Source organism: Rissa tridactyla, chromosome 1 (genome assembly GCF_028500815.1).
Source record: "Rissa tridactyla isolate bRisTri1 chromosome 1, bRisTri1.patW.cur.20221130, whole genome shotgun sequence".
Lineage (NCBI taxonomy): Eukaryota > Metazoa > Chordata > Aves > Charadriiformes > Laridae > Rissa > Rissa tridactyla.
Window position 1 is genome coordinate 103,151,725 of NC_071466.1, and position 15,675 is coordinate 103,167,399.

The 15,675-nt window shown below is 46.6% G+C and overlaps 1 protein-coding gene across 1 annotated transcript in view; it reads right to left on the bottom strand.

Moving 5' to 3' along the window:
• CLIC6 (chloride intracellular channel 6) overlaps positions 1 to 2,147 on the bottom strand; it is a 34,800-nt gene extending 32,653 nt beyond the window's left edge. The window contains exon 1 of the mRNA XM_054188398.1: positions 367 to 2,147. Coding sequence (XP_054044373.1) covers positions 367 to 1,995 — 1,629 coding nt within the window. The 5' untranslated portion in view covers positions 1,996 to 2,147. The remainder of the gene's footprint in view (positions 1 to 366) is intronic.
• Positions 2,148 to 15,675: the final 13,528 nt, after the last annotated feature.

Sequence of the window (15,675 nt, forward strand, 5' to 3'; positions counted from 1 at the left end):
CACAAGCAGAGCCCCTGATTCCACGGAAACAGAAATCCCCGCATACCCTTTGCATTTAAACCTAGAGAAACCTCAAGCAACCCAGCACAGGGCCCACCACGGGAAACTATGGGGGAGACCACCTTGCAGGTCAGGTCTGGGCTTCTCTGGGTTGAGCGCCCAGAGTCCCCTGTCCCATCCTGCCTGCTAAAGGAATGAGGACCCAGAGGCAAGTTTATTTTGGGCGTTAATAACCAAATCACCTTAGCCGGGATGGATTTTTGCCTGCCAGATTTAAATGCCACTCGTCACAGGAGCTGCCCGGGGGCTCCTGGAGGAGGGTAGCGTCGTGAACCCAGGTTTCCCCAGCAGCCCCTCACATCCTACCTTGACGAAGAGGGAGATGTCGTGTTCCTGTTTCTCCTCATCTTCATCTTCCTCCTCCAGGGCGGCGGGCGAGCCCGTCTCGTCCTCCTCGTCCTCCGCCCGGCCCCGCACGCCGTTCAGGCTCCGACCTGCCGCGTCCCACTCGCCGCCCCCGGGGCCCGGGGACCCGCCGCGCTGTCCCGCCGCTGCCGCGCCGCCTTCCCCTGCCCCCGGGGCCGCGCTCCCCTCTCCTGCCACCGCCGGCGCAGCGGCTTCCCGCTCCGCCACCGGCCTCTCCGCTCCGTCCTCGCCGTCGGGGACACCCGGCGACCACCGGCCGCCGTCGGCCCCCCCGCCGGCCGGCACCGCCGACTCCGCTTCCCCGCGGCTCTCGGGAGCCACCTCGCTCTCTGTCGGGGCCGCCGCCTCCTCGGGGACCGTCCCCGCCGGAGCTGCCTCCCGCACCGCATCCTCGGGGTCTGCCCCCCTCGGGGCTGTCGCCGCAGCCTCCTCGGGGACCGACCCCGCCGGAGCTGCCTCCCGCACCGCATCCTCTGGGTCTGTCCCCGTCGGGGCTGTCGCCGCAGCCTCCTCAGGGACTGTTCCCGCCGGAGCTGCCTCCTGCACAGCATTCTCGAGGTCTGGCCCCGCCGGGGCTGCCGCCGCAGCCTCCTCGGGGTCTGTCCCCTCTGGGACTGCCTGCCTTAGCGCCTCTTCGGCGTCTGCCCCCGACGGGGCTGTCGCCTCCGCCTCTTCGAGGTCTATCCCCGACGGGGCTTCCTCCCTCACCGCCTCCTCGGGGTCTGGCCCTGCCGCCTCTTCGGGGTCTGGCCCCGTCGGGGCTGTCGCCGTAGCCTCCTCGGGGTCTTGCCTCGCCGCCTTTTCGAGGTCTGTCCCTGCTGGGGCTGTCACCGCCGCCTCCTCGATGTCTGTCTCCGTCGGGGCTGCCTCCCTCACCGGCTCCTCGGGGTCTAACCCCGCCGGGGCCGCCTCCGCCTCTTCGGATTCTGGCCCCGTCGGGGCCGCCTCCGCCTCTTCGGTTTCTGGCCCCGTCGGGGCCATGGCCGCATCCTCGGGCTCTGATCCCGCCGGGGCTGCCTCTTCGAGGTCTGTCCCCACCGGGGCTGCCTCCTCGGGCTCGGTTCCCGCCGGGGCCGCCTCCTCGGGCTCGGTCCCCGCCGGGGCCGCCTCCTCGGGCTCGAGGTCTGAGCTTGCCGGCGCGGAGCCCTCGGCCGCGTCTACCCCCACGGCCGCCGCCACCGGTTCCCCTCCTGGCAGACCCTCGCTCCCCGGGTCGCCCCCGTCGCGATCTCGCTGCTCAGACCCCGCCGGACCCTGCTGCTCCGCGCCCGGCCCGCCCGGGGTCTCCGCCGCCCCCTCGGGGGAGCCGCTCCCCGTCCCGCCGCTGTCCCCGGCAGGCACCGCCGCTGCGGCCGGCTCCTGCCCAGCCACCGCCTCCCCGCTCAGCCGCGGCGCCTCGCCGGCGGGGGACCCGTCCGGGGGCTCCGCCGCCCCCTCGGGGGACACCCCAGTCTGCGGGGGCTGCGGCTCCCCCGCCGCCGCCGCCGCTTCCTCATTGCCTCCTTCCCGCGGGACGTCGCTCCCCTCCGGCGGTGGAGGGGCGCCGAGCCCTCCCGGGCTCTCCGCCATGCCGGCCTCCCCGGGGGCCGCCGCCCGAGAGCGCAGCGGGGCGGGAGCGTCCGGCCGCCGGGACGAGCGGGGACCGGACCAGCCGAGACGCTGCCGCCGCCGGGGATGAGCGCCGGGCACCGACGGGGGGGACGGCGGCGCCTGCGCACGGCCGCCCCCAGGGCCCCGCGTGTGCGTGTGTGTGTGTGTGTTTGTGTGTGCGGGGGGGCGGCAGCCACAGGTACCCGCCCTCCTCCTCCTCCTGCGCCTCCCCCGCACAGGGCACGACCAGAGGGTCCCCGCCGTCCCGCCCCCACCCTGCTAAAGCGCTTCTCCACGGATTTTGGCTGCTGCTGGCAGCTGGCAGAGAGAGGTGACCGTGGTGGCACCAAGCGCTGCCCGGTCTCTCCTCGACCGTCTCCTCCCTGCCCGCCGTCTGCCTGTAGGTGCTCAGCGGAACTGGAGCCTTTGCAAAGAGTGGCCAAAATCTTGCCCCCCTCCTCCGGCGGCCCCACCGGGGCTGGCCACGCTTGCCCAGCACCTGCTGCCTGCCCTGCCCGGGCCTCACCTCCCACCCCAAAGCCCCCCGAGCCCCATTTCTGCCCTCGCTTGTCCCCATCGCTGCTGCCCACGGCCTCAGACGCAGCATCTCTCGCAGCCCCTCCAGACGCCCTGCTGCTCTCCCTGGCCACTGGCCTGGCACGCACAAGCCCTGGGCCTGCTGACAGGTGGGGCTGGCAGCCACCCAGGTACTGGGGGGGTTGCTGGCCGCCAAAACAAGGAGAGGGATGCCATTTCCCAAATCCAGGTTTATGAAGGGAACCACTAACACCTCCACTGCTGCTGACACCCTGACAGTCTTGCAGGGTTTCTTAAAAATACAGGTGAAGCAATATCTCGTCCCAGCAGCTACATAGTATCTGAAATGTGTTCCCAAGCCATCTTTGGGCTGCACCAAACATTATTAAGAAGGAAAATGTATCCTTATCAACTTCAAAAAGTTGTAAGAGGGAACGTTGAAACTCTCTGTGTAAAAAAAAAAAAAAAAAAAAAAAAATTTGCACACTTTGAAGTAGCTTTCCTTTATATGTGACCGTGCCAGCACTATGTGCCTCTGTGAGAGTTTGCATTTAAATGTGATGAGAAATACCATGTTCTTGTGCAGAGCAGGCAGCTGGTGTGAAAGAAGTGGTAACTTTTAGTTTGGGTAAGGCAGCTGCAGATTCATCCCTCAGGCCTTCTTCTGTTCCAGATAAAAGACATCTTTTCACATCTTCGGTAATTTCTCTGGCTTATGGAGGCACTTTACACACACACAAAAAAAGGCAATCAGCAGGTTCTGGTGTGAGGATAAGCTTCAGTAGTTTTGCTTGTAGGCAAGAAGTCATTTTCTAGAAGATGCAGCCTGCTCTAGTCCTGCTCTTCTCAGAAGTGATTTATGTGAAAGCATTACTTAAGCTATTTGAACAGAAAATAGTCGTAGTTTTCTAGGTGCAGAGTGGACAGAAAAGTTAGCTGACAGGAGTGGGGCATCATATTTAAAAAACATGCAGTTAAACAGTTTTACGTATGCATACATAAAAATACTTTTTTATATTTAAGAGTGAAAAGAGTGGGGACAGACTGAACACAGGGTTTTGGAATGGGTGGGAAAAGAGAAGATGCAGCCACCACGAGATGAGAAATACTACAGGATAAATCATTCCCTCTGGTCTAATACCTGCTCTGATAAAAATAAACAAACAGACAAATAAATAAACAATCCCACAGCTATTTTTCATAGAATTTATGCTTGTCCAGTTGTGCATTGCCAGTCAAACAAAAGAACAGGGACAGTCATGGTCAGAAGGGATGTTTCTTGAACATTTGGGAATGGAGTCTCAGCATCTGGCAATGGAGGTCTTGTAGCTGGATCCATCATAAGGCAATTATTTCACGTCTCTCTTATGGGGTCTGATATCATTAGAATGACACATCTCAGTCATCTCTGTTTCTACATAGGTAATACTGGTTTACTTGTCCTAACCCTTGCTGAAGGGTTCTTGACCCTTGGCCTGAAGGCTGGCCACATCCCCCAGGTGCAATACAAGTCCCATCTTACAAAGCTTTCAGATATGAGACAGAGCTGTCTTCAACTGTGCAGACCACCCACAAGCACTGCCATGTTGTCTCCTGTCCAGTGGTGGATAGGACCCTGGCTGGAAGGGAGAAGGCTTACCTCAGGTTTTCACTGTGGGAAAGAATAGCAAAGCAATATCCACGGCATAAAAGTGGTGGGAATTTTGCGGAAGAAATGGCAGGCTATAGACACAACCACTGAAGTCAGCTCGTTATGTTTATATGAATGCTGTGTTTGGCTGCACCCCTTGAGAAGCCCTCTCCTGCCCCCAGTCCCCATGAGCTCACCTTTGCCCAGGTTTGGTGGCTGATGGCCCCCCATGTGGCGCAGCCTCCTCCGGCTCACTGGAGCTGCCTCTTCCTAAGTGCTTCTTTTCAGCTGTCCCTTGGATCTGCACCACTTCTCTAAATACCTCCTTCAGGTATCAGTTTCAGTTCTTGCTCAGGTTATGAGCTTGACATGGGACTTGCACCCTGCCGACCTGATGGAACTACGTGGGAGATGATTGTTTCTCACCTACACTTACTCATTGCAGATCTTATTCCTTAACACCAGTATGCTATTTTTCTTTATTTGCCTATTCCCTGCTCTGTGGCTCTTAGTACAAAACAAGGTGAGGATTTCAAGGCCAGCAAAGAAACCTTCTCAGTGATAAACACTGCCTGATTATTAACATTGGGCAATGTTTAAGCATAACGTAAGATTAGCTCTTGAGATACTCATGGAAGTCTGAAAAAGGCAGAGCAGAAAAGGACTAACAGCTCACATAGCCAAGTTGTTAATTATCTTTGTAGGATGGAGAAAAGTTTAAGGTATACTGTTTGGTGCAGTTACCAATTTTATGGAGTAATGACTGTAGTTTGTAACAGATCTTGCTGTGTCTTTCCTCAAGCGTAGGAACAGCATTTTCTAATTCTGCTGGAGTTGAGACCCAGCAATGACGTGTGCAGGCGCTGGGTTAATGTTGCCGCTCCAGCAAGTCACCCTGCTGGGGCTTATGCCGGGAGGTCCCGGTGCAAGCAAGAGAGACAAAGTAGGAAGTCAGGGAGTTGGGGACAGGGTAAAGAGGGATGGGGTGGGCACATTTCAAAGGAGAGCTGGCCACTAGCCTGACATTGCTTCTTGTCACTCTTCAGCACCATGGATTCACATAGGCAGTTTTGGAAATACACCATTAAAATTAAAACCGTCCCAGTGAAATCCCGGAGCTTTGGATATCTGTTGTTCTGTGCTGTCTGCATTCAACACAGCTCCCCTCTATCTCAATTACTTAACAATTAATCTCTCCTGCTTCACACTCTTCCTATACACCACCTTCAAGCTCTTTACACCCCATCTGTTTCTAAACTAGGCCTTTGGCTAATAAATATTATTTTCTCAGTTGGGCTTCAGGAAGGATTACTGCACACTTTCTTCATTTAAAAGATGAGTTCAGGTAATTAAATATCACAGATGTTAGACATTAGTGGACAACATGAAGATCCCTTTATAGTCTGTTAGCAAACAAGTTATATCCCTGGGGGTTATCAATTAGGCTGTACTTGCTTGGGTTATTGTAACTTCTTTTCCTTCCCTGACTGTACAGAGAGTTGCAGATCAAAGGTGCGTTTTTTTGCAGCCTGAGGGTAAGGAAAAAATGCCTTTTGCATTGTAAGGGTCTCAGAGAGAGCCCTCCCCACTGGCCCACCTAACTCCTGTGACAGGTCTGCCCCACCGCAAAGGGAGCAGACCGGGGTATTTGTTCATGCCTCTGTGACACTGATTCACAGTCCTGTGCAGTGCCAAATACACAAATGTCAATTATTTAATGGTTTGCCCTAAGTGAACTGGGGTAGTGGAGCCAGCAAGGCTTTTTTGCCTCCCGCTGCCCTCCCACTCTGCCCATTCCCTGCTGCCTGCTCTGGCTGAAGTTGTGCTGTTTCATCAAGCGCATGCATCTGCTCTTCTCAGGGTTTGCCACATTTCAGCTCTGAAGCCACGTATCCCCGGGCCAAAAGCTGCCTGCACACGATTTGAATTCTGCTTGTTTCTGCCAGATGCTGAGTACCTGCTATTTTGCAGGTACCCACTGATCTAGGTGGGAAACAGGGGTGAGCAGAGCCTCCAGAAATTGGATGGCATTTAATTGGGTTCCCCACCATGGGATGGAGGGAGGGATTTATCAGAGTATAAAAGTATCAGATGGGTATAAACTGCATGTCTGCAGACCCTAGAGCCAACAGAGGTCGAGTGAGCAGAGTCAGTGAAATGATACTTCTCGTCCCAAGGTACATGTCTAAACCAGATCAGATGGTCCTTGATGGAAAAGTGCCTATTTCTCTACACTGACTGTACAAGGACCTGAGGGTGACTGGCTCAGGGGGATGATGTTTGTGCTGGACACATCTAAACTCATACGAGATGAATCCTGTCGCAGGTGATTTCCTTACAGACTGAAATTTGAAAATGGACAGTCAGCAAAACGTATGCCAAAGCCACATTTTCTGCATTATTTTTATTGCAGCTAGCGGTTTAACTGGAATTTCCACAAATTACGTTGTGGTATAAAACATTATCCCATATAAGAATATGACTGCCTCGCCCTTTGTGATGGAAAAAAAGTAAGCCAAAATTTTATTAACGTTTTTATGTAAGTCATTTCTGTATTCTCCTATTTAAAGTATGTTATTTCAACTACAGGAAAGACAAAGTTGCAAGTGAAAAAATGGTATTGGAGGACTACAATTTTTACTGCTTTCAAAATACATGTATGTTTGCAATGTTTGTCTCTGGTTTCTTAAAATTCTGTCAAGAAGTTGGTGTGGCATTCTGCTGCTTTGTAGTTGAGAGGGTGTTCAGTCCACCCAAACAAAATTAAGAGAGAGAGATGCCTCGTTGAAAATTGCAGTGGCATGCCACATCCTGGGGGGTGGGGGGTGTGATGCCATCTGTATTTAGTGTTCTGAGCTTCCCAGCACTAAGCTGATTAGGGGCAATCGGCTCCCTTCCCAGCTGCTTAGAGGCAGTCTGCTTGGGAAGAAGGTAAGGATGTAGACGTGCAAGGGGGGAAAAAAAGCCTGGTTGCTGGGCTAGGAAGCACAGAAAGCCAAGCTACCTCTAACCAAGGCTGAAAAAGCAGAGAGGAAGAGCAGGTGCACCTTCTTGCCAGATACCACCAGTCCCTCTCTTCCTTCTGTTTGTTACTCAGTTCTCCAAATTCACAGCATCCCACAAAGCTGCAGGCACCAAAGCAGCCTTTACTTAAATTCTGAACGAATCATTCTGCAGTGTGTTAAAAAAAATAGAAGAATATAAATAGAAAAGCTTTCCAAAAAATAAACTCTGTACTGCTTACTATTTTTTTAGGTGCTTAAAATCTGTTAATTCTCCAAAAGAGTCTTTGACTTTCCTATTCTTACCTTTCATTTTTGCTAAGCAGCAGTATTTTAACGAAGCAATAGCATCCTCTGTGTGCCTCAGGCAAGATAACAAACACACCTTCTATGTAGTTTTTTATTATCAAGTATCATACCTAATTCAATTTGGAATTAACTTTGAAAGTGGCCCGGAAGCATCAACGTCCTAGAAATTCTGATGCCTATCCTGGAGTTTTGTATCATCTCATTTGCTAGCTAAATAAGGCCAGCTCAGCACACATTTTGTCGTTAACAACATGTCTGGCTTGAACTCTGGACCTGCTCTCATTTTGGACAACTCTGCCCAGGCTTTTGGTTCTGCTTGGGAAATCGCCATCAGACTTACTTCACTGAACTCCCGCCTCTCCATCACTTTCAAATGCTTTTCAACCATTCCCATCCCCTACCTCCTGCACCATTGCTTAGGGAAGGGCGTGCACACAACACTATTTAAAGGACCATCTTGATTTGCACATGATTCAATAGGATTACTGATATGTTTAAAGCTAAGAGTCTTTGCAAGGATCTGGGTCTTATTAAGTAACTGTGATTTCATTATTGTCATCCTCGTCGTTCCTCCCTTCCTCTATTTTCTGACACTGAATTTGGGGCGTGACTTTTCAAAAGTGACGAACTGCTCCGACTTCAGCTGAATTTCATCAGCTCAAGGCATCTGAAAACTAGTCCTTAAAATATAATCTCTTCAGAGAAGAAAAAAAATGCCTTTACCTGTTTTGCGAAGTGCCCAGAACATATTTATACTCAAAACTAAATAGATAAACTACATATGGTGTTTCACGTCCTTTGTGTTATAAATGCTGCTTTTCTCACATTGACCTGGTTTACAAAATTGCATATGAAGTCCCTAGTTAGAGCCATCAGTGCATTTTACTGTGGAACCTGGAAATAACTCAAAGCTTTTTCTAAGGTCCAAAAGATTTTCTTCTCTTGTAATAAAGTATCTAGATTTTCTTGATTTCCTCTATTATTTTAATTCCTATTACATTAAACTGTCATTTATTTTAAATTAGTTTCCTATTTTACTGTGCCTGTTGCATCTTGAAATAATTTCTTAAAATATAATCCCTAATCACAGCTCATTTGATCCTTTTCATACTCTTGCCTCTGTTTTAAATTTCAGTTTATCTTTCATAGCTCTTAACAGCTTTTTTTCCCCATGTAAAAGAGAGTCACATTCTGTACCATTTCCACTTGAACTTGACTTTTAATGCAATTCTTCTTTGCAAAACTCAGAGAACTTTTAGAATTATTATAGCTTTTAAAATAATTATAGATTTTGGAAATAAAACTTAGAATATTTCAAAATAGTAATAAAATTACTTGAGTTAATACCTAGAAGTTACACGTGCAATCAAGAGGTACAGTGACCACTTGTCTTTTATTACTACTGTTGCAGTATTTGCAGATTGACTGTTACACTTACTGTTAAATTACTCAATTCATTAGAAAAACAGATCACATCTATATGTAGTTGTCTATAAATTAATATATAGCTTTAGCTTCAGCAGAATTTTCTGAAATATTTCTGTACACTGTAATAATAGCCTTGAAAATAGTTTTTCATCAATCAAAATTTTTTGATTCAATGTTTTTGCAGCCTTGTAGTGAGGGGTTGGAATAGGTGATCTCCAGACGTCTCTGTATCCCTACTTTCCTTTGCTTAGTTCCAATGTGGAATTCCCATGACAGCTATGCAGCTGAATCTTTTTTTTCTTTTTTTTTTTTTTTTTTGAGGGGGTGTTCAATGAAGCTGGTTTTGGTGCATCATGCTCTAGAAGTGATGATAAAGACTAGGAAACTGTAGAAAAAGGCAAGCACCGTCTGCCTTGGGATAGAATTATACACAGTTTGTTCTGTATGGGCGCAGGTCCATCTTTCACTAATGTTATTTCCCTGCAGGTTATGCCACAATTGGTCTCTTTTTCTTTTCGCCTTTTGTTTCCTTTTCTTTTTTCTTTTTTCTTTTTTCTTTTTTCTTTTTTCTTTTTTCTTTTTTCTTTTTTCTTTTTTTTTTTTCTTTTTTCTTTCTTTTTCTTTTTTTTCTTTTTCCTTTTCTTTTTCTTTTTTCTTTTTTCTTTTTTCTTTTTTCTTTTTTTTTTTCTTTTTTCTTTCTTTTTCTTTTTTTTCTTTTTCCTTTTCTTTTTCTTTTTCTTTTATGTATTTTTCTTTTTTTCTTTTTCTTTTTTTTCCCCCGGGATTAGGAACCCAACCTTGGTCTTTCTATTAACAGCTTTGACACAGTTTTTGTTGAAATTGTTCTCTATTTATTGTTCCTTTTCAGAAGTGCTTACTGACAAACCCCATTTGTTCTACAGCACTCATAAATGAGCTCTACAGTAAATCAGTAACCAAGTTTATTACTGATTACTCCTGAAATAAATGGCTCTTTTACTTCTACTATGTATTGCTCTTTTAGACCTAATTTAGGAGCTGACTTACCAGAGTGCAGTTTAAAAATCAGTAAGAGGTACACGGTAACCTGCTGCATTACTATAATGAAAAGCGTATCGTTATGAGATCTGGAGTGGCATCCAAAGGTGGCAGTGACCTTGGGAGTCCAACCCTGCCAGGCACAATGCAAATATAAGAAGATGCATTCCAGAGCAACTTACCACCTAACTGAGGACAGTGGGAGGGAAGGAGCGTAATGAGCCACGGGAGACGAGGGAGATACATATAAAAGAGAAGAGATTGTGCTGATAGACATTTAACAAAGCAACTGATCTGAATCAGTTACATGAGCTTTGTACATTACCTACCTCTTTAAAGACTCCTTAACAAGCCTTAGCTTCTGCACCTCAAGACTTTTTTTTTTTAGCCTCCTACCAATACCAAGGTAAAGAAACCTTAGCTTCATTGTAGTTATTTTATTTAACAGCATTTTATTTGTATGTTTATTCTCTGCCCTGGGACCATTCTTACTCTTCCAAATGCTAGCAGTTCTCCTGCATAACACTCCCGCAGGTGCCAGCTCCTTCTACAAAAGACCCATCTACACAATATGGAACAGAGAGGCTATTATTCTGCTTTCTTATTCTCACTACTGTGTTTTTGAGACAAAGACGATCAGTCTGTACAAGTTAAAGAAGCAAAAAAAAAGCATGGTGTATTGTACTAGCAAATGCAGTGCACCAAACTGCTATCAGAAATAACCCTTTATATTGTGCTGTTAGAGATTTTTTGCTATGAGAGTCAGACTTGAGATACTTCCAGCCAATACAGCTGGAAATAGCTAGTGTAGATGCTCGATATGATACAGGCCTTAGCAATTCCTCGAATGTTATTGGCTACAAAGGCCATAAAAACATATAGAAAAGTGATCTATACAAACTGTTCTAAGCCACCAAAAAAATCAAACCTGTGGTAATGGTGTTTTAAGATGTATGTTTGCCTCGGGAAGGTTTGGGGAAGGCTATCAAACTGAAGTAAGTGCGCTCAGGACACCTGGTTACTGTGGCTGCTGCAGCTACGGGTGGACAGAGGCAAAGCTAAGCGAGCAGCTGTGAAGAGCGCAGGCATCCAGGAGGAAAGGCAGGGTTGAGGGGCATGGGGGTGCTACAGAACTACGGCAGGAGCTTGGCAAGCAACGCTGGATGGCATCCAGACCCTCAGAGGGCAAGGGTGATGATGGTACTCTGAAAAGGAAATGTCCCTTGGGATGTCTGGATTAAGTCAAGGGAAGGAAAGGGAATGCGATGGGGAGAAGTATGGACCAGGCGTGAAACCACTTTTCAGCAGCTCTAAGAGGGAAAACACTCTTGAGAGATTTGCAGGACTGGATCTGCTTAGCTGAACAAAAAGAATAGTGAGGAGGGAGGGGCTCCAACATAAAACATCAAGTACTGGCAGACTTTTTATTACAGAGGAGAAAACCATAACCAGAACAAATGGATAGAAGTGAGAACCAGGCAAATTTAAGCTAGAAATAAACCAAACCTTTAACAGCATTTAACATCAGAACAAACTGTTAAATAAGACTGGGGATTTTCTTTGTATCTATTTTCTTTTCCGGGCATATGCTTTGCTCAAACTGAGTTTAAAGTAAAAAGTAGTGAGATTTTGTGTACTTATATATTCACTTTAAGGTGACTGGCTTGCCTTGAAAAGGGTCAAACCTCTCTGTGTCTATGGGAGGTTGTTTTATGGGAAAGAAGTCTATCTGTGAGAAATTAACCCAGAGGGCCTGCTTGGCAGATAATAAGCACTTGAAAGAGGTAAATTGAAGACTTTACTGAGTAGGATTTTTAGTGACAGCTCCTAGAGAACACAGCCTTCAGGATGGCTGCAGGAAATGTAAGAGGTAAAGCTCTTTGCGCAGCCTGTGAAGAAGCCACCACTGTGTGGAAAGGTCCTCCTGGCTCTGGGAAGGAATCTGGGATGGGCATGTCCTCTCCAACAGAAGAACTGGATTTGGAGCAAATGGACTGAAAAGTGGCTGGCACAGTTAAGGTATGCCCTTCCCCATGGGAGTTAGAGAACCTCGTCCTTGAATCTTGTTAATAAATAAGATCCCCACAAGTCAGTGTTGTTGAACCAGTCAGGCTTTTATGAAGTTTGTATGATCTAACAAGAGAAATTAAGTAAATATCTAAAATGCCATATCATACACTGGTTTGCCATGCTTGTCTGTGAGGAAAGTATCAGTATGGATCAATTTCTTTCGACAATCTTTTAGATTCACCTGGATGGTTGGGTTGCTTTGAGATTTTAAGTCTGTGAATGTGTCGGACATTTGTTATTGTAAATCTATGAGGTTATTTGGTTAAGGTTTAAGAAATCAAGATTTTCTGTTATATATGTACACGGAGAACTGATATACAAATATTTCAATGTCAATATAAGGAAGCAACTGAGGACACGTGCTTTTGTACTTGCAGGATATGGGAGTAAAAAGAAAATTTATTTTAATGAAAACAAAACTGTGTTATTGATTGATAGCCAAAATTAATCTTCAATGTTAATATATGCATATTTTAGGTATGCATATCCTTTGTTAAAGTCTACAGCCAAGGAATGACTGCAGTATTCTCTTGTGAATAGGCTTCTATGCAGGAAAAACCGTCAAAGTCTTCTTAAGTACTGTCACTGTTACCAATGACATGTGTTTAAAATGCTAACTATTATCTGCCTATGTGTAGCCATTAAATAGGTGTAATGAAAATCTATTCTGAGGAATATTAAATAAGCCAGTGGTTCAAATGAGTGTTTAGGAAGTAAAGTTGCCCATAGGGCTGCATATTCAGTCTTTCTCCAATCATTTTCCATTTAGTTATAATCAAGTTTTGTAGAGCTTGATTGTCTTTTGGTTTTTGTTTGTTCCGGTTAGCTACTTTTTTCTTGAGAATTAAGGATTTTTTTTGCAGATGCACGTAATAAAAGAAGCCCTTTTGAGATCCACCGTGCTCTTTTTTCTACCACTAGATGGTAGTGTGTGTCGTTTAAAACATATGAATGGCACTGTTCTAGTGTGCATTTAGCGATTTACCCCTGAAATCTTTTTTTCCTGCGTGTAAAGAAATCATTATCGTTAATCATTGTCACTTACATCAAAAGACGCACTCTGTCCCCAAAGATGAACATTGGGGTGAAGATCTCCTTTTTTCTTGGCTTACCAGCTCTTCCAGTCAAAAGCGTACGTCACATTCCCTTCCTACATAACAAAAAGAAAGGATGACACTGTTATTAAATCCTAAAATTAGGGAGATTCAGGTTTAATTTTTCTTCTGAAGCCTATGACTGAATTAGTGCTGGGGGTGTGTGTTCACTCATATTCGTTTTAATTTGCCATATTTGTAGAACGTCAGCAATGCTTTCTCTGAATTGTCTATTTCAACTTTTAAGCTCTTAGGGCAGATAGGTTCTTTGGCTGTGGAGTACAGCAGCGCTTGGTAGGATGTGATAGTGATCTCAGTTGAGTTTTAGGTGCTATTATGATACAAATACAATTAATAACTTATTTTCACCTACAAATCTGACACTTGAGTTACAATAACCATCTGGGGGGTGGCTTATGCCATTAGACTAATAGTGGGTAGATGAGTCTTTTTCAACGGCTACCACAATAGTAAGATAGCAAGCTGCAATTACAGGAATTTGTGGTCGGCAGGTTTTGTTGCTTAACTTTAAGTTTTTAAGTATACATAACATCCGATTTCCATTTAGATTCCTCAGGTGGGATTTCTGTAGGGGGCTAGAGCTCTTGATGCAGAGACAGACAGATAGCTGCTTCTCAAAGAGGCAACTGTCACCAGTCCCGTCAGGAAGCAATTCTGAGATCAAAGAATAAGGTTTAAAATGGCATTAGCTTGTCTGGAGGTTTTAATGCTAATTTAGCATTAAAAAGTTTCAGCTCGGTTCATATACGTGACTTTTCTTCTAATATACCATTTGTCTGAATTTTTGTGAAAATTGGTGTGAGAACATACAGACTTGTGTCACTTAGCACAACCGATCACCAAAATATCCTGTATCTAAGATGAGAGTTTATCCCTCCGAAAAAGGCTTAAAGGGTTCAAAACAGATTAGAGAGTCTGAAGAAACTTCTAACAGAAGAGGTGGGAGAAGGCAAACGATTATCTCTTCACATGGTATTTTTGTCTTCCTTGTTGTATCCTGCAAGATCTCATTAAAATTGACTGAGACCTGTAACTCATCAGTTTAAAGTCTGATCTGTTGGAAAAAAAGGTCAGCAGTGCTAACTTCAGATAGGGTAACAGCGGTGTCTCCAGGAGTGGGGCTGTTGACTCTGCTGTAACCTTTGCACAGTGCAGATCAGTAGGTGGGCACAGCATTCGCAACTGTCAAAATTAGTTTTTCACCTAATTTAGTTTTTCATGTTCCTGCATTTTGGAAGAAAATATCTGTAAAAGTATTTTACTTTGAACACCATTGAAAATATTTGCCATACCAGAAGTGACCAGCCATAGCCTGCCTCAGTATGTCATCTCTTATGCAGCCCTCCCAACAGGGGTAGAATATTAAGCAGGTACTTTACCAACTACTGCCCAGCATCATCTTACTCCTTACTGCCTTTTATTATTCTGCTTCATCCATGTACTAGTACAGGATCTTTGAGGTAGATGTGTGAATGTCACAATAATGTTACAAAAAAACCCCTGTGACCTCTGAAGCTCACTTTTGTGCCTTCTCCTGGAAGGTGATGCTACATGTATATATGTAAGAAAAGCGTCTAGGTCAGTTAGGTTGGATTAACCACATAAGCACATTGGATAAACTTTATTCTTCTACATAGGAATGTCTGACACAAGCAGCTCCTCAAGTGTAGCCACAGAAAGTGCAGCTGTCCTTTGTGGCCTTATTGACACAGGTGGTAAAGAAAGGTTGTAGGAAAATGTCTCCTTTGCATCCAAAATAAGGAGGAAAGGACACAGACATGGCTTTATGTGCCATTGTTCAAAAATTTTGAAGTCGAAACACTTTTGGTCTCGTCCCAACAATAGGATACATTTGAAAAAAAGTGTAAAGAAAGGGTGAAGATTAGCTGCATCAGTCGCCAGCAAGAAGAGATGCAAGTGTCCAAACAATGTTATGGGCTTTTTATTTTTCCTCTAAGCTTCCTTTATGTTGTCTGTTCAGCAAACTGTTTGCAGAACATGAAGGGTTGGTTGGCTTGTCCTTAAGGCAGATAAGAGAATTAAGATGTACACGATGGCAACTTTCGGCTGATTTGTGTTTGAGTAAGGTCTTATTTATTCATCTCCTTGTTGCACAGTATTCCTTGTCCTTTAAATCAAGACGTGTTGTTCCGTGCTCCACTTCTGCCACAAACCACAGCAGGCCTTGGCAAGCCACCTTGGCCCTGGGTTGCCGCCATCACCCCTGACCGGGCGGCCACACTTACCGGGCATGTGCCCAACCTCAGCTGCTGGGTCACCTCACCCTCCACGCCACCCTCAGCGCCCTGCCGCCGCTCACGCCCCGCCGTGTGCGTGCCGCTGCCCCACGGGCGGCCGCCCCACGACCCGCCGGCTCCCTCACACGCTTCGGTCCGCCCGCTGCCCTCACTCAAGATGGCGGAAGCAGCGCCCGGCTCGGGCGGGCCCACCTGTTGCTGTTGCGGCGGCTTCCTATTGGCTCATACGGCGCCGCGCGCCCTATGCCGGGGGGGGGAGGTCAGGAAGGCGCCGTTGTGTTGAGGGAACAATA